At 41.2% G+C, this 24,300-nt stretch overlaps 3 protein-coding genes across 3 annotated transcripts; all 3 read left to right on the forward strand.

Moving 5' to 3' along the window:
* The first annotated feature begins 10,107 nt into the window (after positions 1–10,107).
* On the forward strand, positions 10,108–11,069 carry LOC113539073 (olfactory receptor 1D2-like). The gene has a single exon (XM_026934630.3). The coding sequence runs from the start codon at positions 10,128–10,130 to the stop codon at positions 11,067–11,069; it is 942 nt and encodes a 313-aa protein (XP_026790431.1). The 5' UTR covers positions 10,108–10,127.
* A 4,145-nt stretch (positions 11,070–15,214) lies between these two features.
* LOC113539074 (olfactory receptor 142-like) lies at positions 15,215–16,159 on the forward strand. The gene has a single exon (XM_026934631.2). It carries the CDS (start codon positions 15,224–15,226, stop codon positions 16,157–16,159), a length of 936 nt encoding a protein of 311 aa, XP_026790432.2. The 5' UTR covers positions 15,215–15,223.
* A 6,753-nt stretch (positions 16,160–22,912) lies between these two features.
* Positions 22,913–23,911, forward strand: LOC113539075 (olfactory receptor 1500-like). Its single transcript, XM_026934632.2, has one exon. It carries the CDS (start codon positions 22,916–22,918, stop codon positions 23,846–23,848), a length of 933 nt encoding a protein of 310 aa, XP_026790433.1. The 5' UTR covers positions 22,913–22,915; the 3' UTR covers positions 23,849–23,911.
* Positions 23,912–24,300: the final 389 nt, after the last annotated feature.

Raw genomic sequence — 24,300 nt, forward strand, 5'->3', positions numbered from 1 at the left:
AACTGCCTGCATACTCTTGCCACATGAGGCTGGGCATTGTCATGCACCAGGAGGAACCCAGGACCCTCTGCACCAGCACAGGGTCTGACAATGGGTCCAAGGATTTCATCCCGATACCTAATGGCAGTCAGGGTGCCATTGCCTAGCCTGTAGAGGTCTGTGCGTCCCTCCATGGATATGCCTCCCCAGACCATCACTGACCCACCACCAAACCGGTCATGCTGAACGATGTTACAGGCAGCATAACATTCTCCACGGCTTCTCCAGACCCTTTCACGTCTGTCACATGTGCTCAGGGTGAACCTGCTCTCATCTGTGAAAAGCACAGAGCGCCAGTGGCGGACCTGCCAATTCTGGTGTTCAATGGCAAATGCCAATTGAGCTCCATGGTGCCGGGCAGTGAGCACAGGGCCCACTAGAGTATGTCGGGCCCTCAGGCCACCCTCATGAAGTCTGTTTCTGATTGTTTGGTCAGAGACATTCACACCAGTGGCCTGCTGGAGGTCACTCTGGCAGTGCTCATCCTGTTCCCCCTTGCACAAAGGAGCAGATACCGGTCCTGCTGATGGGTTAAGGACCTTCTATGGTCCTGTCCAGCTCTCCTAGAGTAACTGCCTGTCTCCTGGAATCCTCCTTCATGCTCTTGAGACTGTGCTAGGGGACACAGCAAACTTTCTGGCAATGGCACGTACTGATGTGCCATCTTGGAGGAGTTGGACTGCCTGTGCAACCTCTTTAGGGTCCAGGTATCGCCTCATGCTACCAGTAGTGACACTGACCCTAGCCAAATGCAAAACTAGTGAAAAACAGTCAGAAAAGATGAGTAGGGAAAAAAATGTCAGTGGCCTCCACCTGTAAATCCATTCCTGTTTTGGGGATCGTCTCATTGTTGCCCATCTAGTGCACCTGTTGTTAATTTCATTAACACCAAAGCAGCTGAAACTGATTAACAACCCCCTCTGCTACTTAACTGACCAGATCAATATCCCAGGAATTTAATTGACTTGATGCTATACTCTGATTAAAAAGTGTTCCTTTAATTTTTTTGAGCAGTGTATAAACACAGTTCATACAAGTCATACAACAATAAAAAACAGTTGGAACCAAATCAGACTGGGGAAACATGCTCCACCACCATTTGCTCCAGACCTTGCAATAGGGATAATTGCCTTATTATTACATCACAATAATAAAGAGAGAGAGACAAAATGGATGAGCACTAGGGGATACTTCTCACAAACCACTGGACAACCCTGGCCTACCACAGCAGGTGGTCTCAATGCATAGTTACAGACCAGACAGTACTTCCTAGACTATGAGCTGGAAACCATAGTAATGTGACACCCTGCTGGGTAACAAGGGGAATGAGTACAAAAGAGTCAGGCTATGAAGAGTGTAGCCTTTTTCTGTTATTTACTATTTTTCTGAAACTGGAGCATTTTTAGTGCTTTGCTGGGCAAATCAACACAAAATCAGAGAAACACAAAGACACACATTTTGGTTATCACCCTGCTTCTGGTGCTACTCATTCTCTGTCTCAACATGATCTCTAGCTGCTTATTGAAACATAGAGAAATAGTTTTTCTTTAATCACACACAGGTGTCCCTGGTTCACCCATCTGTGCTCCTTCTCCTCAACCCCTGCTCCCATTCACAAATAACGCTTGGCCATGCCCCTGCTGTGACATTAGTGTAGCCATTTAGTGGAGGTGCAAGGTAGATAACTCAAAAGAGTTAAAGTGCCAAATAAAAACACACAAGCCAACATAAAAACAGAAAGAAGTTGGCAGTGTTTGTCTAGGCTATCGCTGTTATATCATTTTGCCAATGATATAGCAGTCACCAGCACTTCAAGTGCCCTCCATAATTATTGCCACCCTTCAGATAAATAAGCAACAATGTTTGTATAAAATAATCACTACACACCGTTATTCAAAGTTTGTTCTTTTCCTCAACCCTTCCATGGAGAAAGAAGCATTGTTTTGATGCTTGCACATTATGCACTCCATAATCCCCCTATCTGTCTCCCAATCTTTGCAATATATCACAAAAAATGTGATCCCATAAGAGAGAGTAACACTCTGGATCACATCTACACAAAGATACTAGGGGTATTTAGGGGCCCCTTGCCCCTAAATACAAATAAAAAAATAACAAACAACAAAAAAAGAACCAAAAACTCAAAAATATAGAGCAAGACTAGACTTGAACAAGGCAAAGAAAAGAAAACTCAGAATGAAAACAAAAACCACTCCCGGTGCAAATACAACATAACAGCTATATTACGAACTACACACACACAACGCTACACAACTAAAGAGGGAAAACACAGAACTAGGGTGACTAATTGGGAAACACAAAACAGGTGCGCACAAACAAGGAAGGAAGTGGGGATGACAACAAAAGAAGAATTTTAAAAAAATGTGAATGAGGGTGCTCTCTGGTGGTCTGGGGGAGAGGGGGGGAATTGTTCATGGTGGACATGATATCGTGCCCCCCTTAAGGTGTGGCTCTTGACACTCCCAAACTTAGGAGGGCCAGGGCCAATGCGAGGCCAAAGGGGGAAGTGATGACCACGGCGAGGCCAGAGGGTGGAGCAACGACCACAGCAAAGCCAGTGGGGGGCGTGACAACAATGACAAAGCAAGGAGGCAAAGCAACAACCTCAGAAGAGCAGGGGGGCAGAGCAACGTCCTCAACCAAGCAGGGGGCAGAACCACGTCTTCAGCTGCAAGCTGCATGTCTGCAAGTATATCTGCTGCTTCCAATTTTAGGTGGCGCATTCTGTCAGGAAATCCCAGGAAGAAGGTTGCAATTGCAGACATCTTTATTAAAAACAAATAAAAAAATAACAAACAATGAAAAAGGAATCAAAAACTCAAAAAACTAGAGCAAGACTAGACTAGAACAAGGCAAGGAAAAGAAAAATCAGCATGACAAAAAAAAATCTAAGTAGAGTGTGTGACGGTGGGCCGGTGGCCCATGCATGGAACAAACTCGGAGCTCTTTACACGACTTGCCAGCGGGGTGCTGAATGGACAGCACTGGTTCAGCACCCCGTTGTTTTGGACAGCCGGAGTGTGCGTGGCTGCAAGGCGGCAGCCAGAGTGTACGTGGCTCACAGCGCTTCACCAGCCACCCATCCCTGCACTCCCATTCACCTCCTACACAACCTTTGTAAATAAAAGAGCACGTTCCCCTCATTCCTGGCTCTGGTCTCTCAGTGTTACAGTGGTGGAGAATGTGGGCATGAACACAGCACCCAGCTCCAAGATGGACCCTGTCTTCCAGCAGTTTCTCCAAACAAGCAGCAGGCAGTGACCCAAGAGCTGGCCCGCGGCCTCCTGAGCTCCCAAGAGCTCCTAGAACTCCAACAGAAGGCCACCGCCACTGCAGTCTCCCACTCCGACCCCTGCCGAGAGGTCCAGTGCCTCCTTACTAAACTCACGCCTGACGATGAGGTGGAGGTGTATCATTTGACCTTTGAGTGCATCGCCCAGCGAGAGAAGTGGCCTAAGGAGGACTGGGCCTGCATCCTCGCTCCCTTCCTCACAGGAGAGGTTCAGCTAGCCTACCATGCCCTCTCCCCAGATGAAGCCACCCAGTACGATGTCGTCAAGAGTGAGATCCTGCTATGCTGTGGCCTTTCCCCCTCCAGCGCGGCAGCAGAGCTCCACAGGTGCAACCCCAAAGGCACCCCTCACAGCTAGACAGACACACTGCTACGCATTGCCAAGAGGTGGCTACAGCCTGAACGACTTTCCACCGCCAAGGTCGTAGAGGTGGCCATGGACCGGTTCTTGAAGAACGAAAGGCTGTTGGCATGAGAGGAGCCTGCAACCCTGGGAAATGTTGGAGGCCCTGGGGAGAGTGGTGGCCACCCTGGCCTGGAGATTGGCAGGGGTGAATGACAAGAGTTTTCCCGGCCCCCATCGGTGAGATGCCAGGACCTGCACTCCCAGGGAAGAGTCCATGCCTACTGAGCCAGACCATGCCACCCCTCGACATGTGGACAAGCCCTGGCTCACAGGATGCGCATTGCATAAGGCGACCCCACTCAGCCTTCCCACTATCCCCATCTAGGTTAACAGCTGGCCAGTCTCGGCTCTTCTGGACTCGGGGAGCACAGTTCCCTCAGCAGGTGAGTCCCCCATCCCCACTAATCCTGTGTCATCTGTGTTTTCCCAGGTCGCCCAGGAAGGGAATTTGGGCCCTGAGCAGAAAGAGAACGCCAGGCGCCTACTTCCTGATGCGTGGGGGCCTCCTGTACTTCAAGACAATGCGGCGAGGCCAACACTGCGAGCTGCTGGTGGTTCCCTGTAGCCGTACTCAGGCTCTCATGCACTTGGCTCACTCAAACCCATTGAGGGGACATCTTGGGGCCCGCAACACCCTGGAAAAGCTCAAAGACCGCTTCCTCTGGCCTGCGATGGATGCCGAGGTCCAGGCCTTCTGCCAGCAGGACCACCCCCTACAAGCCTGCTCCCCTGCCACTTAGCCCTCTCCCCATCATCAGCATCCCCTTTGAGAGAGTAGGTATGGACTTCGTAGCGTCGCTGCCGAAGTCTGCCCAGGGCCAAGAATACATCTTGGTTATAGTGGACTACACCACCCGTTACGCTGAGACAGAACCTCTTCAGAAGGCCACCTCCCGGAACATCGCCCATGCGCTCCTCTTCAATCACGTGGGAGTCGCAAAGGACATCATCAACAACCAAGATACACCCTTTATGTCCAAACTAAAGGCGGATCTGTGTCAGTTGTTGCAGGTGAAGCACCTAAGGATGTCCGTCTACCACCCCCAGACCAAAAGACTGGTCAAGCGCTTCAACCAGATGCTGAAGAGGATGCTCCATTGGGTGGTAGGAGAGGAGGGGAGGAATTGGGACCTTCTCCTCCCCTACGTCCTCTTCACCATCTGAGAGACCCCTCAGGCCTCCACAGGATTTATACCCTCGAGTTACTCTTTGGACGGCGACCTCGGGGACTGCTGGACATGGCCCGGGAGGTATGGGAATATCAGCCCTCCCCCAACCGCTCCCTCATTGACTACATCCAGGAAATGCAGAATAGGATTGACAAGGTGATGCTGTCATCCAGGAGCATATGGATGCTGCCCAGAGAGAACAGAGTAGGGCCTACAACCATCACGTGAAAGCCCTGTCAATTCCAGCCTGGCAACAAGGTCCTCCTCCTGCTACCCGACACCTCCTGCAAATTCCTGGCGTGATGGCAGGGCCCGTTCAAGGTCCTTAAGAAGGTGAGCCCTGTCAACTACCACCTGCAGCAGCCAGGTAAGCATGCAGACACACAGATAAACCACATTAATTTACTGAAAAAGTGGACTGCCCCTGCCCCTGTGGTGTCTGCATTTGTGAGCCTTCCCACAGATCCGTCAGAGGCCCAAAGCCCAAAGCCAAGAGCTGTCTGAACTGGTGCACCAGTTTGCCGATGTCTTCTCCTCCACCCCCGGCCTCACGCATCTGGTCCACCATGACATAAAGACCCCACCGGGAGTCGTGGTCTGACAGTGGCCTTACTGCGTCCCAGAGGCCCATCGCAGGGCAATCAAGGAGAAGATCACCCGGATGCTCCAAGACAGAATCATCAAGGAGTCCACCAGCCCATTGTGGTGCCCAAACCCGACGGGAGCATCTGGCTGTGTAATGACTTCTGGAAGCTGAACCAGGTCTCGGACTTCGACAGCTACCCCCTACCTAGGGCCGACAACTTGGTGGAGCATCTGGGGAGGGCCCAGTTCATTTCCACCCTTGACCTGAACAAAGGCTACTGGCAGGTGGCCCTCAACTGGCAGTACTGGGTCCTCCCCTTCGGCCTACATGGGGAGCCAGCCACCTTCCAGCGCTTGATGGACATCGTCCTATGGCCCCACATCCAGTACGCTGCTGCCTAAACAGACGACATCTACATCATCCTGATGCCGCAAGAAAAGAAGGTGGAAGCAGTGAAAGAGTACCCAAGACCCACACCAAGAAACAAGTACGTGCCTTCTTGGGGTTGGCTGGATACAACCGCAGATTCATGCGTAATTTCTCCTCGATTGCCTCTCCTATCTCAGATCTCACCTGGAAAGGCAAGCCGGACCGGGTGCGCTGGAGTCAGGAGGCCGAACAAGCATTTGAGGAACTGAAACAGGTGCTGACGAGCTCTCCCGTCCTGCGAAACCCTGACTTCAGCCTCCCCTTCATCATGCACACTCATGAGTCAGAGACAGGACTGGGGCCGTTCTGTCACAGGTCTTCTACAGGGAGGAGCATCCAGTCCTCTACACAAGCCAAAAACTGACCCCTGCGGAGAAGAAGTATGCTGCTGTGGAGAGGGAGGCCCTGGCCATCGAGGAGTGGAGAGGGAGGCCCAGGTTCCCCTTATTCCTGTCTCTGGGTGTCTGTGTTCAGCCCTTCAAAACTGTAAGCTGTGGACTGAGGAAGCCACCTCAATGTTGCAAGGCTGTTTCAATAGCACTAACAGGGCTTTGTTTGCACAGGGAGCAGATCTGTGAGAATATGCCTCCTCAGTCTTGAAATAAACTCCTGCACTTGAAATGTCCTCACACATAAGACAATAAAAGTGTTTCCTAACCAGAAGCTGTGGCTAAATAACAATGTGTGGGCACTGTTCAAGGAACGATATGCAATTTTCACGTTGGGAGATAAACAAGCCTACAGGAAAGCTCAAGGGAACCTCAAGAAAGATATCAAGGATTGCAAACACAAGCAGTACATTGAGAAACTCTTTGACAACAACAACCCCTCAGCATATGAAACTGAATTAAAGGACTGATGGTATAAAAGAGCAATACTCTTCAGCCCAGCAACCTACCCAATGTCCTGAAACACTTCTTTGCCCAATTTGACACCCAACATGGGGAGCTGTTCCTTATACTACACCACACATAGGAGGGTAAACACTAGTTGTACAGCATCACCAGGTGAGATCCACCTAGCAGAAAGTTGTTGCCAGCAAAGCAGCAGGTCCAGATGGAGTGCCCAGATAGATGCTGAAAGCATGTGCCAACTAGCTAGCAAGGGTGTTCACAAACATAATCAACCTCTCACCAAAACAACCTGCTATCCCACAATGCTTTAAATCCTTTACCATCATCTCAGTGCCCAAAAATCACCAGTGAAGTGCCTTAATTATCGTCCGTGATTATCGTCCAGCTGCTCTAACACACATAGTCATGAAGTTCTTTGAAAGATTAGTGCTCTCACACAACATCCCTCTAGATCTGGACCAGCACCAGTTTGCCAATCAGGCAAACTGATCCCAGGATTATGCAACCTCGTTCACACTCCACACATCTCTAACCCACTCAGACCAAACCAACACCTACTGTATGTGAGAATGTTATTTGAGGACTTCAGCTCCAATTTTAACACCATAATCCTTCACAAACCCATCAACAAACTGGGGACATCTATCTGCTCATGGATCATGGACTTCCTCACTGACAGACCAAAGTGCATCAGGAGTGGAAACCACACCTCTACACTCTTACACCACAGCAACACCACAGGGTTGTGTGTCTAGCCCAGTGCTCTTCACCCTTTTCACCCATGACTGCACCTCATCCACTCCTCTAATACTATAATTAAATTCACTGATATAGTATAATATAGGACTGATTTCAAATTGATGATGAAACAGCCTACAGAATGAGGTGGAACACCTGGGCAAGTTGTGCAGGGACAATGACCTGGTCCTTAACACCACCAAGACAAAGGAGTACATTGTATACTCCAGAAGGACTGAGAAGAAAGACCACCTCCCCCTCCACCTATTTGGAGAAGCAGTGGAATGTGTGGAGAGTGTCCATTACGTTGGAGTCTACATAATAAAATGGCTGACATGATCCCCTAACACCTCTTACCTGGTGAAAAAGGCTTTACATAGACTTCCTCAGGAAGCTGAAACAGGCCCAACTCCCTCAACAATTCCTGGTGAACTTTTACTGAAGCACCATTGAGTGCATCCTCTCCCACTACATTATCAAGTGGTATGCCAGCTACACAGTCAATGAGCAGAAGGATCTGCACCTTGTGGTGAGAGTGGCTCAGTGGATCATTGGGATGACCTCGCAAACCTGGACAATGTCTATGCTTATCATCTGAAGAAGAATACTAGCAGCATCCGCAGAGCAAAACATACACTGTTTGCTCTGCTACCGTCTGGCAAGAGGTACAGGGCAATTCTATCATACACAAACAGACTGAAATACAGTTGTTTTTTTCTGCCAACGCTGTGGCCTCCATCAATCCCCTCCCAGTGTAAGTGTTAAAGGACTGATCAAATTCCCCTCTCCCCCACAGACTGTCATTATGCACATGCACACAAACCCACTTCATTGTATAACAACTATAAAGATCTCTTATATTTCTTATCTATCATACGTTACAATAGAAATTGTTCTGTACATAGACAAACTGTGTGCACTTACATTTTGGAATTTAGTGGGGATTTGTTTGATTTAATTCAAATTATTTGCTATAAAACTAAATATTGGCTGCCATGGAATTTTTTTTTTAGGTAACCCAATCTGGCAACCCTGTAATTAACTGTCCTGTCTGCTCCTCCTCCTCCACCTCCTCCTCCATCTTGCCCCATGGATTTCTAATAGCGCTTATTGCAGTTCCTATTTTTGACCATTGGGACAATAATAACTCTATGGAAGCAAGAAGTGGGGCAGTGAATGTGCTTCCTTGCTATTGTGCAAGAGCTACAAATGTGAGCAAATTTACAGAAAATTGCTTTACATTTGTCAAATAACATTTTTTTAAATAGTTGGTCACTCAAAATAGGTCATTTGATTTCTACAGAGTTTAAAATATATGGAGTTATCAATGAGGACTTTATGAAAATTTATATTTGTTGAATGGTTGATATAAATGGTGGGGCTCTACCCCACCTGCCCCCACTGACAAGCATCCACTGTCTGAAACATTTTAATATTTGCCAGGAACTGCATCATGCTGTCACTCCATGCAGTGAAGAGGATAGTGAAGGAGGGAAAAAAGAGCTTTGAAGATCACAATTTTTGGAATTATACAATTTAGTTAATTATTGTGGTTGGCAAGTTTCGAAATCAACTGCTAAACACCACTTTTACAATAGCAAGCTACTTGGAAGTATTGCATTAAGAGGCCCTTCCTAAGATCACTTCACAGAATATAATGCCTGAACTTCTACAAGCATCCTTAGAAATACAGTTGCCATGGTGTGGTCAAGACCAAAGTCAAACTGCATAGTACTCGTTATGCATTGCAACAGCATGTTTGGCACCAAAAGCGGACTACATTCAAGGAACAGCACCAGACACCCACTGTAAAATATGGTGGCAGATCATTGATGCTTTGGGGTTTTTGTGTGGCTGGGCATTGATGGCATCATGGCTGGCCATTGATGGCATCATGAATTCTGCCAAGTACCAGGATATTTCAGCCTATAAGATAGTAGCTTTTGCCAGGAGGTTCTGACTTGGCCATAGATAGTGCTTTCAACAAGATGATCACTTTGTTTCTTTGTTTAAAGAAATATAATATCATATCAATGTTTTTGCAAGGTTCATTCTCTTTATTTGAACCCAATTGAAAATCTGTGGTCCACATGCACAAACCTAATAATATAAAGGAGTTTAAAGAGTTGGTGGAGGAATATGGAGGAGTGGCTCAAGATTCCTTTATACTGTAAGTGCTGTTATTCTCTCCAGGGCAGGCATCAAAAATCTTAAATGTAACAGTGCCATTAATTTTGTGTTTTGTAGAAAAATTGGTCTATTTAAAAACATTTTCTATGTGACAAAGACATGTTTAAATAAATTATACAATGCTCATTTTCATGAATCTTGCCAATGATTCTCAAGGGTACCATAGGTGGGAAACAAGACAGACATATAAAGCCACACCTTTGCAAAAACCTCATAGATAAAATCTGCATAACAGTTCACATAAAGCAGAAATGAACTGTGCAGTGGCTGTGGCGACAGAGAGATTTTGACAGGTATAAACATTTGCAGCATCTGTGTATGGAAGGCTAATTTTTAATTAAACTTATTCACCCTATTCATTTACAGATTCTAGCACCGAGAAAGACAGCGACAACTATTCACAATGGAAAATATTTCAACCATTTTAATGTTCACCCTCTCTGGTTTAGATGGAACCATGGAAAACAGATATGTGTTTTTTTGTTTGACAGCATTGGCTTATAATTTTATTTTATTGTGTAATATCACCATAATTTTCTCCATTGCCTCAAATAAGCAGCTTCATGAGCCTATGTACATATTTTTGTGTAATTTATGTATAAATGCACTCTATGGCACTTCTGGTTTCTACCCTAAATTAATGTATGATTTGCTGTCCCATATTCATTCTATTTCTTATGCAGGATGTCTGACTCAAATATTTGTTATTTATTCATCTGCTTTATGTGACTATTCAACTTTAACAGTAATGGCCTATGACAGGTATGTGGCAATATGTAGACCACTAAAATACCACTCAGAAATGACAAACCACAAAATTGTAAAATGTATCCTTTTTTGTTGGCTTGCACCATTTTTTTCCATGGCTGTTTTAGTCTTGTTAACATCAAGACTAACCTTATGTGGCTCAAATATTGAAAAACTATATTGTGAAAATTGGGCAGTTGTTAAACTGGCATGTTCCTCTACAACAGTGAATAATGTGATTGGATACATAATTATAATTGTGTATTTTGGACATGCAGTGTTGATTGTTAGCTCATATATTCAGTTGATTGAAAAATGTAAAAATTCACAAGAGGGCAAGTACAAATTCATGCAGACTTGTATGCCACACCTGCTGGTATTGTTCAATGTTACTATTGCTTTGCTTTTTGATGTTCTTTACAGTCGATATGGTTCAACTTCCTTTCCACAGGGCTTGAGAAATTTTTTTGCACTGGATTTCCTATTTATGCCCCCTATTTTAAATCCCATTATTTATGGACTAAAACTGACTAAAATACGTAAGCAGGTCATGGGACTACTATTCAGTCATTGCTGTTGCCAAAACCTAAAAAGTTAAAACTTTTTTTCTTTTTAATTTAACCATTGTTAAAAAAAAAAAAAAAAAAAAAAAGTCCAGTAAATTTGGAATGGTAGGAAACTAAAGAGCTCATATCTTTGAACCAAGGAGGAAATCTTTGGTGATTAGAATTAAGAGTGTTAGAGAAATATAAACACATAAAGTGTAACAACATTCTTCTCAAAACCATGTTCTTCATAGTTTGGCAAATTGTTTATCTGTGCTTACATTTTTCCAATCTTTCTTTCATTTACAGATAAAACATACTGTTTGCAAGCCAAGAAACAGAGCTATACCTACTGACTGCTAGCATGCATACAAACTTAGCCATTACATTCTCTATGTTTTCTTTAAAGGATAGCAAAAATCAACAAAATATGGGCGCAATTTTAAAAATTCAAAAAAGGCAAAGTGAAAATATAAAAAAGTAAATTGTTTTTTGTTTGTGCTTTACATTAAGGGTAAAACTGACATTTTTTAACCCATAGGTTAACATTAACAAACAATAACAGCATTAAAAAAACAAGTAACATAACAAATAGCTAATAGTTTTATAAAGTGAAGTGTATTAACCAATAAATACATACAATCAATGAGTAAAATTAGATACGCAATTACCAGTTTGAACCAACAATGTAATTAACATTTGTGGTTGTTAAATGGCAAAATTAAAAAAGCTAACAAAAATCTCTGTAGAAGGACAGTGGCAAGCTCTCCAAAGGTGCTTGGAACAACCTACTATGTAAACTATACAACAGTGTACCTGTAAGAGTATTGATGCAGTTTTAAAGGCTACAGATGGTCATATCAAATATTATTTTGATTTTGTTGGTTACAGTTTAATGCACTTCATAATACATTTATTTGCTGGTTCTTGTATTTTGAGCTCAGGCTATGAATTCTATACACATTTATAGTACAGAATATCTTATCTTTGATTGCAGTCTTATTTGCAATGTCTCTACTCAGTAACATTTAAGAGTTACATCAAGTTCTAAGTGAAGCTGAAAAGATCCTGGGTTTGACATATGTACATGGGCATATGTCTACTCATCTACTAAAAGCTCTGTGTGAGATGCAAGTCACAATTTAAAAGCTGTTGTAAAATAGTTACCCAGGTTCAGAAAAATAAATAAATGTAAATAAATGACGGTCTAATCAAATGAAGACTTGTGCTACAATGTCATTGGCGTGGAGGGCATTGATACAACTGAGATGACAAGAGATGTCATCATGCATCATGTAGCAGGTATCAGAGGACAGGCAGGCAAAAACAAACAAAGATACTCCGTGATAAGATACAAAGGCATGGGTCTAAACACAGAACACAAGAAACAAGACTTAAAACTTGATGAGGCAAGATGCATGATAACAAGACAAAGACTCAGGATGGTATAAATAGACAAACTAATCAAAGGCTAAAAAGAGAACAGGTGAATGCAATTGGGATATAAACCAATTACAAGATGGGGGCAATAAAACTAGAATCACAAGAAAGTCAAATGTCAAAACAAAGTCAGAACGAACCACATGACATGAATAAAACACTATGAAGATACCACTTTGAAGATTATTGAGCTCTCAAGTATCACAAACTTTACTGCCAATCACTGTCTGTGGTAGATGTCTAACGGAAACAGAGGCAGTATTTGTGATGCAACAAAATTTAGGGGTTTATTGTCCCATGCACAGGTTATATAAAAGGTAAAAATTCAACCAACACTGGGAAACCCAATAAGTGAAAGAAAGGGGAAAAGGGTTTTAAATTATGGCACTTCTACTCTTTCCTTAGAGTTACACATAGGTGTAAATGCAGCAGATTATTGCTAAGAATAATTTAAACCTCATGTGACTAGTAAATGTCAAGATGCTCACACCAGATAAGGCAACATTAACCACCACATAAAGACTTCACAACAGCATATATACCCTGGCGTCCAGCAACAAAATTACAAAAAAGGGGGAACAGCAAAAATATGATACCAAGCACACACTAGTTCAGACTTATCCTCTATACATCTCAAAATTATACAAAAGGTATTAAAAAAATATGAGCAATCACAAGTTAATTAGCAAATTCTGTGCTCCTCAGGCTTAAAGTGAAAATTTTGATTTATGAATATGAAATTTAGCTAAAAATAAGATTAGATTTATTATATAATAATGCTGTTCTCTGGCTTTGTCTTAATCAAGAAACCCAATCACTATATCCTTCCACAATAGAGCGAAATCTTCATGTAACCGATCAATAATAAATCCAGATATCTTTGCCATAGTTTTTTAGAATACGGGCAGTACCAGAAATTAACGGTAACATATGCAAACACTTAAGCACTAAAATTGCTGTGTTACTCTGCCTTAAATAGTGCTACACTCGACGTGTGCACCTATTTTGGTATGCAATGCATAAAATCATGCAGACATTGAAGCCAGCAGCTTCAGGTAATGTTCACATCAACCATCACAATGGGGTAAACTATGATCTCAGTGATTTTGACTGTGGTATGATTGTTGGTGCCAGACGAGTTGGTTTGAGTATTTCTATAACTGCTGATCTCCTGGAATTTTCACACACAACAGTCTTTTGAGTTTACTCAGAATGGTGCAATAAAGAAAAAACATCCAGTTAGTTATGTGGACAGAAATGCCTTGTTGATGAGAGAGATCAACAGAGAATGGCCAGACGGGTTTGAGTTAACAGAAAGGCTCCATAACCATTCTGTACAATTGTGGTGAGCATAAAAGCATCTCAGAACGCAGAACATGGCACAGCTTGAGGCAGATGAGCTACAACAGCAGAAAACCTGATCAGGTTCCACTTCTGGCAGACAATAGCAGAAAGCTGAGGCTACAGTGGGCACAGGCTGCCAAAAATGAAGCACACAGATGGTAGGGTCAGAATTTGGCACCAACAGCATGAATCCATGGACCCAACGTGCTTTGTTTCAACAGTCCAGTTTGGTGGGGGTGGTGTATTGGTGTGGGGAATGGCACACTTTGGGCCCATTCATACCACTCAATCATTGCTTGAATGGCACAATTTACCCATGAGCTATTGGCTACTTCCAGCATGATAATGTACCATGCCACAAAGCAAATGTCATCTCAAACTGGTTTCATGAACATGACAATGAGTTCAATGTTCTTCAGTGGCCTTCCCAGTCACCAGATCTGAATCCAGTAGAACACCTTTCTTTGGAATCCATGCCACAAAGAATTGATGCTGTTTTGAGAGCAAAGGGAGGTCCTACCCAGTATTAGTATAGTGTTCCTAATAAAATGTTCGGTGAGTGTAGTATGTATTCTTTTTACTTTTAGTGGCATATATATTCAGTGAAATATAAAATTGTATTTTGTTCTTTGTGATACAGTGCAAGGCACTGTATCGTGAACACCAGCAAGTTTATTAGTCCCAGATCATCTGCTGGGTGGGGTATATATATTTTGCTGCAGTTTTCCAATCTTAAATACACAGTATGACTAAATATACTGTTCTTCAAGTGGAAGAAGTCTAAAGGGAACTGGAAATAATTAATGGTGATAAAGCATTGCAACACTGCTTATAAAAAGATGATCCATCCTTCACATTGGAGGACAAATGCACAAGATGGTACGATAATTATTTATTTATTTACTTTTTTAAAGATTAATGTATACTTTGTCTGACAGATAAAGCAATCTAATATTAAAATAATATTTACTGGAGAGTTTAAAAACAGCACAAATCCATAGCTGCTGTATAATTGTGAATTCTGATGACACATTTTAGTCCATGTTTTCTGAATAATTGTTCTACCTTCTTAGAAATAATGTATGTAAATGAGGCATTGAGGTTTAATGTCATTTAAAGATAGTTATATGCAAAGCTTTGTTTGTGCTAGTCTCAAGATGTAGTCACTACGTTACACCACTGTATACTGTACATACGCTTCCAGAAAAAAAAGCAGTTATTATTACAATAAAAATTTGCAGAAGTGTTAAGACCTATGAGCATTCCAAAATATTAATACTTGTTTATTTTGATGTGCAAGTGTGTGTCTGACCAGCAGAGAAGCCCAATGGCAAAGAGGAAAGGATGTTGGAAGGTTTGAAACCAGTTATGAATCTGTCTATTAAAGACTAATCTTTAATATAATTGCTTATTTCCATTACAGATGGAGAATGTTTCCAATATTTTTGTGTTCTCTCTCTCTGGATTAAATATGACAATGGAGGACAGATATGTGTTTTTTTCTGTGACTGCATTGCTTTATCAGTTTATCTTGTTATGTAACATTACTATAATTTTTTGCATTGCCTTAGATAAGCAGCTTCATGAACCTATGTACATATTTTTGTGTAATTTGTGTATAAATACACTATATGGCACTTCTGGCTTCTACCCTAAATTCATGTATGACTTACTGGCCCCATTTCATATTATTTCTTATGCAGGATGTCTTACTCAGGTTTTTGTTATTTATTCTTCTGCTTTGTGTGATTATTCAACTTTAACCGTAATGGCCTATGACAGATATGTTGCAATATGTAAACCATTAGAGTACCATTCAGAAATGACAAATCAAAAAATTGTAAAATGTATCATTTTTTGTTGGCTTCCACCTTTTATTTGCATGGCTGTTGTGGTGCTGTTAACAGCAAGACTAACCCTGTGTGGCTCGAATATTGAAAAGCTTTATTGTGAAACCTGGGCAGTTGCTAAACTGGCCTGTTCCTCTACAACAGTAAATAATGTAATTGGATACATAGTTATCATAACATATTTTGGACATGCAGTACTGATTACATTCTCATATACTCACTTGATTAAAAATTGCAGGAAGTCAAAGGAGAGCAAATACAAATTCATGCAGACTTGTGTGCCACACTTAGCGGCACTGTTGAACATCACCATTGCATTATTGTTTGATGTCTTTTACAGTCGATATGGTTCAAATTCATTCCCTCAAGCTTTGCGAAATTTCATGGCACTGGATATCCTCTTTATACCTCCCATTTTAAATCCCCTTATTTATGGATTAAAACTGACTAAAATACGGAAGCAAGTCATGAGATTGTTCCTCAGACACAGCTGTCTAAATTGGAAATAGTTTCTGTGTTGTCATGGAATATCTGAGCATCCCTTGTTATTACTGTATCTCCAATTAAACTGTGATATTACATGTCTGAAATCTAGAATATTTATGCATAGACCATTTATCTGAATTTATCTGAGCCAAAAGGCCAGTCCATCAAGTGATTGTGTTTTATGTGGATAAACTAGCCCATGAATGACTTGATCAATTCAATGAACTGAAACACCTGAATTCAATAATTAGGTAATAATAATTAATCTTCTTTCTCGCCAAGATCTTATATCACAAAAGCATTACATATGATTTAGGCTATTAGTTTTTGGTTATTTCTCCTAGCTGACAAATATACTGTGGTAGGTCAATGGTTAAATTTCTATACCAGTGAATGGAAAATAGTGAGTTCAAATCCTGAGGTGCACTGTATGGCCATTGAGCAAGTACTTTGAGCCCTAAACCCTCAAATGCTCAGGTGTATGCTTGCATTTGTTTCTCCTACATGTTTAGTTGTTTTGGAAAGAAGTGTTTCCAAATAAATAAATAGTATGCCTACAAGTTCAGTAGTGTCACAAAGTGTGTCCTAGACCATTATAAATGCTGCATACATTCATGCATTTTAATGTGGCCTACTGAAAAGATGGTACACATAAAAACAGAAGTATTTTACAGAAGTATTTTATTTATCATGGTTATAAGTTGATAATCATGTGCATAAAGACATGACTGGGAAAGCTATGAACAAGCTTATGAAAAACTATCCTTTTTCTGTCTTTGATTATTTGCATGATGGATGGATGGATTGACTTTAATGATACCTGAGGGATAATTTGGGTGCTACAGCAGCAAAAGACATTGATGCACTATGCAAGTTTAGTCATTCAATACATATTAACAAATCACACACACTGCAAAAGATATCACTGTAAGAAACATGATAAGGTTAAAAAAACACAGTGAAGAAAACAACAGACATTCATAACAACCCAGTGGTGGAATTGGTTTGGTGAGTATGGGATCCTTTGTCTGTGATTGTATGTATATACACTCACTGAGCACTTTATAAGGAACACTATACTAATACTGGGTAGGGCCTCCCTTTGCTTTCAAAACAGCCTCAATTGTTCATGGCATGGATTCCACAAGATGTTGGAAACATTCCTTTGACATTCTGGTCCATGTTGACATGATTGCATCGTGCAATTCCTGCAGATTTTTCAGGTACACTTTCATGCTGTATTCTACCACATCCGAAAGTGGTTCTCTGTAATTGTTTCCAGTGAGTCTAGAGTCAGTCCTGTGATTGAGTTGATCAGCTTGCTGAGATGATTGGTGCATCCTGCAGTGATGTTGCTCCCCCAGCAGGCCACATAGAAAATAATGCTGGCCACAGCAAAACAAACCTAGTAGATGGCTGCATACAATGAAAGAATGTACAGAGCCTGTTATCGCCTTTCCTATATAATGCATTGGTTTTTTCTGTCCAGTCCAATCCGCAGGTCGATCCCCAGGTCCCTGTAGAACTGGAGTCTCACAAACTGTGGCCTGTTGGTGAAATAGTCCATAATACAGCTAACTGTATGGACATCAATGCTCAATGCCCTAAATTTGGTTCCCAGTTGAACAGGCAGGAGGGTATTGCAGTTTTCCTAATTGCTTTGACTCATTTCTTGAAACAGTTTTAACATTCTCTAAACTCTAGATGCATTTGTCAAAACAGCTTATATGGAACAGCACAACACTATAGTTCACTTGCAAAAAGTTATAACTCACCCAAAACATTTAACTCATGCTTCAAAACTTAGTTATTGTGTCAGTAAATTTGCCAGTGCTACCAAAATGAAAGATTCTTTTGTCATTGTGTAAGCAGTGGTGGTCAAGATGTTTAGATGTTTTGTCACAATGGCAGTAGATCCCAGAAGTGTTCCTTACAGTACATCCAAATTTCAGTCTTGTTCTACTTTTTCATTGATGCTAAATGCTTACTGTACCATAATGTCATATATCTCTACCTAAGGGAATGCTATTGTGTATCAAATTGAATACTATTCAGATGCAGATTTAAATAGTACATGGTTTTACATAAAACTTTGTGCAGCAAATGGGCACTCACATTTCCATCTAACTTTTTAGATGAAGAGGGTGTCCAACAATGTCAGGAGTTGCTGGGTGTATGGGCCAATATTGGGAATATGTGTACTCATTCTCAGCACAATAGAGTGCAAAAATGAATCAATACAAAAAAAAAAAATTATGTGCTGTAGAAACCAAACCCAAAAATAATCCATTGTACTGTAATGCAGTAACACTACTATGCTACACTGAAGATTATCCACCTCACCAGACGTCCTGTCACTCCTGTCTGTCACAGACTTTCCACCTCCATGCAGAAAAGAATTCTTCAGGTGGATTCAGGAATGGAGAATATGGTAGAAGGATATTGGACAATGTGTACTCATTCTCAGATATTTCCGCACACATTGTTATATTGCCCCTGCGTTGGCCTGGTACAGCTACTATAGCTGGATGGCCTATGACATTTTGGCCACGTCTCCTGCCTTTGGCCAGATTGAACCATCCTCATCCATGAACACAAGGGTGTAAGGAATTTCACTTCCTTCTAATTCCATTTTCTCTAGATCCATTATACAGTAAACAAAATATAACATCAGTTTCACTTTAGAATCATACAGGTATAGCAAAGTACAATTCTTCTCTGTTCTTCTGTAACTTAAATACATATATACATGCCATAATGAAGGAAAACCATTACACTGTGTAGTGCACACCACTGCTTTACCTGTACATTCTGATATCGCAGCTCCTTCACTCTGTCACAGCTTTTCTCAAATGATACCTTGCACAGCTGTTTCACTGTCATCAGATGTCTCTTCAACACTCTATTGTAGAGATGCTGACAGAGTTGATATTTTGAAAGTCATTACTGTTTTCTAAAATTGCACTCTGGATCTCTCTCAGTCTAATAGCATTATTTTCTACTACCGATCTCCTGCTCTTGCTGAGGTGTAAAAACTGCTGTTCTGCCACCAGCACAAGACAGTTGTCTAGTCCTACAATTTCGAATTTACAAATAGATCATATTACTGTATGTGAACTGTGCTGTACTGTGTACCTCATGTATTTCTTACAGCATGAGTTTCAGACATTCAATGACATTTATTTGCTGTAAGTGGAATACTTTAACATGAATATTTCCTGTATTGAGTGAGTACATACCTGTTTTTGTACAAGCGAGAACAATGATAAATGAAGACAATGTGGACTGGATCACATTAGGCAGCACTCTGCGACCAGCTTCTGCCATTGTAAGGGCATGGTTAATGACACATTCCACAGTTGTGGCCCATATTTCATCTGGGACAGCTCTACAGAATGTCTTTGCACTCTTCTGCCACTTCCTCTGTACTCCTGTCCTCCCCTCACTACAGCATTATGCATCCTTACTCATCTTCCATGAGCATGTAGCATTGCTTTGAGTATTGCCCCTGTTCATGGTTAACCTGGCCAGGTTCCTCCATGTTTGGAAATTGTAGTGATTCTGTTGTGGTCAAGCTCCATGAATGTGTTCTACCTGTTGGCTAACTTGATGTGTGATTGGTCGATGGAAGATATGAGAAACTCCCCATTCATTAGTGAAATTCAAGTTTCAACTGAGGGCCAATTTGCCATTTTAGCAGACATTACAAAAATTACATATAAATGATATTTATGTAATATAATTATAATACGATATAAAAAAAAATAATGTAATATAATGAAATAGTGTAATATAAATAAAATAATGTTTTGGACAGTATGACTATTTCAGTGAGAAGCAAAACATCAGTTTTTGTCTCCATGATATGTGAAGTGATTGCAACCAATTTGTAGTCAGTGAGAGTGCTGGGGTGTCCTGTTTTTGTCACTGGAACTATGCAGGAAGTCTTCCAGAGATGGGGCAATTTCTGTAGTCCTGGGGAGAACAGGTGCTGTAGCACACCAAACAGCTGGCTGGAGCAGGTCTTCAGCACCCTGAGGCTGATTCCATCAGACCCCACAGCCTTGCCTGTGCAGAGTTTTTCCAGTTCTTTCTTCACTTGGTCACCTGTAATAGTCAGGCTAGTCAGTGGAGTCCTCAATGAACAGTGTTAATGGATGGCAGGACTAGTGCCTGGGAATCGATTCTGTTTAAAAAGAGATTCAGCTCATTAGCACTCTATGAACTCCCCTCCACCATTTGGTTTCCAGCCTGTTTGTAGCTGGCATTGGTCCTCATTCCACTCCACACCTCATTCACATTGTTCTGCTGCAGCTTGAGCTCCAGCTTTTCCCTGTAACTGTCTTATCGCCCTTCCCAAAAGTCCTTGTCATAGAAGGGCCTTCAGATCTTTTGTGATCCATGGCTTGTTATTGTGGAAACAGTGTACTCTTTTTGTGGTTATCACATTTTTCAAAACAGAAGTTGATATAGTTGTCATGGATGAGGATTGTGCTGGTGCTGGAAACCCAGTGCAATAACCACTACACTGTGGAGGGGTGATGACCCAACTGCAGAGAAACAGTGGAGGCAGGGTTTTGAGGAAAATAAAAACAGTCTTTACTTAGAGTCTCCTAAAAAATACAAACAAAAGGTGCAAGTATCCAATGCAGGACTAAAGAGGGTAACAATCATAGAACAGTTTGACAAAGGCAGCAGTGTCCAAAAATCCCCAAAAGGGAAAAACAAAGTACAAATCCGAACAAAGAAACAAGTCCAAAAGGGGTAGGCAAAGTTCCAAAAATAAGTCCAAGAACGGGTCACAAAGAACAGGTGGTTCGCAGGAGATCTACCAAACGAAGAAACTCCAAGACTGAGCACAAGGTACAAACAAATGAAGGGCTTATATACACACTACCAAACCAGGTCCAGGTGATCTCACTGAACTAACAATGGGGTATTGAACAGGAAGTCAGGAGGAGGTTGGTCTTGTGCTCTCTGCCTCCCTCTGCTGGGCAGGTCTTGGTATGACATGGCCACCCCCTCTACGGCCAGCTCCAGACAGCCCAGGGCGGTCAGGATGCTGGTGATGGAAAGTCTGGATCAAGACTGGGTCCAAGATATGTCGTGCTGGCAGAGAGGTATGCTCCACTGGTCCACATCCCTCCCAGTTGACCAGACAGTAAAAGCCCTGGCCACAAAATCGAGAATCTAGCAACCTCCTCACTGTATACACAGGGCCACCATCTATAATGTGAGGGGGACGTGGAGGGGGACTGGAGGGGACAAAGGAGAGGTTATAAAAGTTTTTAATAAGGATACATGAAAGGTAGGCCTCACTCTCATAGACCTAGGTAGGGCAAGCTGGTACATGACAGGGTTAATTCCTCTAGTGATCTTAAATGGCCCAACAAATCTTGGGGCTAACTTTCTTGATTCAACTCTTAAAGGCAACCTTAGTCAAGAGCCAGACCCTCTGTCCTACTCTGAAGCGCAGGGTCATTCTCCTTCTCTTGTCAGCTTGCTTCTTATAGCGGGTTGAGACATGTTTCAAAGTTACCTGAGCCCTCCTCCACATCGTTCTGCATCGCTCTATGAACCTTTCAGGAACCCCGACCTCCACTTCCTGACTGGAGAAATTCATCACCCACTTTGATGCGAACCAAGTTGTAAGCAAAGCAACTTTTGAAAAAATCTTAGCTTTCTGTAGCAGTTCAAATGCAGACGACATCAGGGGAAAAGGGTAGTGATTCTTAATCGTTATTTTGTTAAAACCTGTGATATTCTATGCAGGGGTGAAGACCACCATCTTTTTTGAAACAAAAAAGAAATCAGCACTAACAGATGAAGTCAGGGGCGAATAAAGCCAGTCTTTAAGGCATCCTGCATGGTATTTTGAAAGTAATACATGCTAACTCACATTATGATACCTGATTTGTGCAGTTTCTTTAGCTACTAAGCCAAATTTCAGTGGGAGAAACCTGTAGCCTTGGAAAACCACTGAACCTGAATTGATATTGGCCCAACTTGAACAAAGGTTTCTTTAGCTCTGAGTGAGGTAAAGAGAAGAGACAATGCTACTTTAAAAGAAGACTATACCAATCTACAGAATTAGCTTTGATTAAAAGGTTTGCAATGTTTTTATTTGATAGGGACATTTGCTTGGAAAAATATGAGAAACTTGCTTGTCTAAGCAGTAAGAAAATACAACAATACATACTAAGTCGTTACCCCAGAGCTTGTACAAAATACCTACCAGTTAATGTCTACAATTTAGAAGTTTATAAGAGGTTACCCTTTTTTTTCATTGGATAGAAAAAATAATCAGAAATAATAGTAATAAAACCTATTATGAAAATGGAACTTTTAATCAATTGTTATTGTGATTAAATAATGTTTTTCACTTGGGGGGAGTCTTTAGAGAATTGTCAGTAAGGAGGATGACAAGACTGCTTATAAAATGATCCAGTCTTCTCTTCATTGGAAGAAACAAAAAGACACAAGATGGTATGGCATAATTATTCATTTACTTTTTAAGGACTAATACATGCTTTAATAAAAATGCTTCTGAAATCTAAATCATAATCATAAACTGTTCAGAGTGTAAAGAAATAATCACGACTCTGAAAATAATAATAATAATAATAATAATAATAATAACATTTTTACATTAAATCTACATGATCGTACATTGTTAGATTTTTTGATCATAGGCAAAGGGTAACAAACAACATGTGCAGCATATTGCTGTAGTCATTAATTAAACCTAACTACTTTTTCTATTATAGACTCAATCCAGAATGGATAATGTTTCCAACATCTTTGTGTTCTCCCTCTCTGGATTAAATGTAACAATGGAAAACAGATATGTTTTTTTTTCATTGACCACACTGGTTTATCATGTTATCTTGTTGTGCAACATCACTGTTATTTTATGCATTGTCTTAGATAAGCAGCTTCATGAGCCTATGTACATATTTTTGTGTAATTTATGTATCAATGCACTTTATGGCACTACAGGCTTTTACCCTAAATTCATGTATGACTTACTGACCCAGCTTCATGAAATTTCATATGTCGGATGTCTGATTCAGGTATTTGTCATTTATTCATCTGCCCTATGTGATATATCAACTCTGACAGTAATGGCGTATGACAGATATGTGGCCATATGCAAACCACTAGAGTACCACTCTGAAATGAACAACCAAAAAGTTGTAAAATGTATTCTCTTTTGTTGGCTTCCACCAATTATTTGCATGGCTGTTGTAGTGCTGTTAACAGCAAGACTAACCCTGTGTGGCTCAAATATTGAAAAGCTTTATTGTGAAACCTGGGCAGTTGCTAAACTGGCCTGCTCCTCTACAATAGTAAACAATGTGATTGGTTATATAATTATTATTGTTTATTTTGGACATGCAGTATTGATTGCTTATTCATACATTCACTTGATTAGAAACTGCACAAAGTCAAAGGAGAGCAAATATAAATTTATGCAGACTTGTGTGCCACATCTACTTGCTCTGTTTAATATTGCTGTTGCTTTGTTGTTTGACGTGTTTTACAGTCGATATGGTTACACATCTTTTCCTCGAAGTTTGCGAAATTTCATGTCATTGGATTTTATGTTTGTACCTCCTGTTTTAAATCCCCTTATTTATGGACTAAAATTGGCCAAAATACGGAAGCAAGTGATAAGAATGATCTTCAGATTCAACACTGCTATTGCATAAGCCGGAAATGGTTTGCTGTGTTTTCACTTTCATTTTAATCTTTCAACAGGCACACAATGAAAATACTTGCACAAAAAAATTATTTTTATGTTTTTTCTTACTAATTGGATCACATTCAGCAGCATTTCATTGATTTATTTATTTTTTTTCCAAATTCACCCTTTTTTGTTGTTAATTTGGTGTTAATAATTATGGACAATTATAGCCAGTTGAGCTGCCCATTTAAGGCAGCAGTACAAGCACCTACTGAGCACAATGGACCAGTAAAACAGTTTTACTTTTGCAACTACTCATTTAAAGAATTTTAACTGTAAACTTTACCAAGTGCTTAGCTATGAAATTACAATAAAATATTTTTAAATATTTATTATCCCAGACAGACTAGACAGGACAAGACCATGACTATCAACCCCTATTTAAAAAAAAAAAAAACAGATAAGCAAATACAACAA

Source organism: Pangasianodon hypophthalmus, chromosome 14 (genome assembly GCF_027358585.1).
Source record: "Pangasianodon hypophthalmus isolate fPanHyp1 chromosome 14, fPanHyp1.pri, whole genome shotgun sequence".
NCBI lineage: Eukaryota > Metazoa > Chordata > Actinopteri > Siluriformes > Pangasiidae > Pangasianodon > Pangasianodon hypophthalmus.

Coding starts and splice junctions, on each gene's coding strand:
- LOC113539075 (XM_026934632.2), top strand. CDS start 22,916: ATGGATAATGTTTCCAACATCTTTGTGTTCTCCCTCTCTGGATTAAAT.
- LOC113539074 (XM_026934631.2), top strand. CDS start 15,224: ATGGAGAATGTTTCCAATATTTTTGTGTTCTCTCTCTCTGGATTAAAT.
- LOC113539073 (XM_026934630.3), top strand. CDS start 10,128: ATGGAAAATATTTCAACCATTTTAATGTTCACCCTCTCTGGTTTAGAT.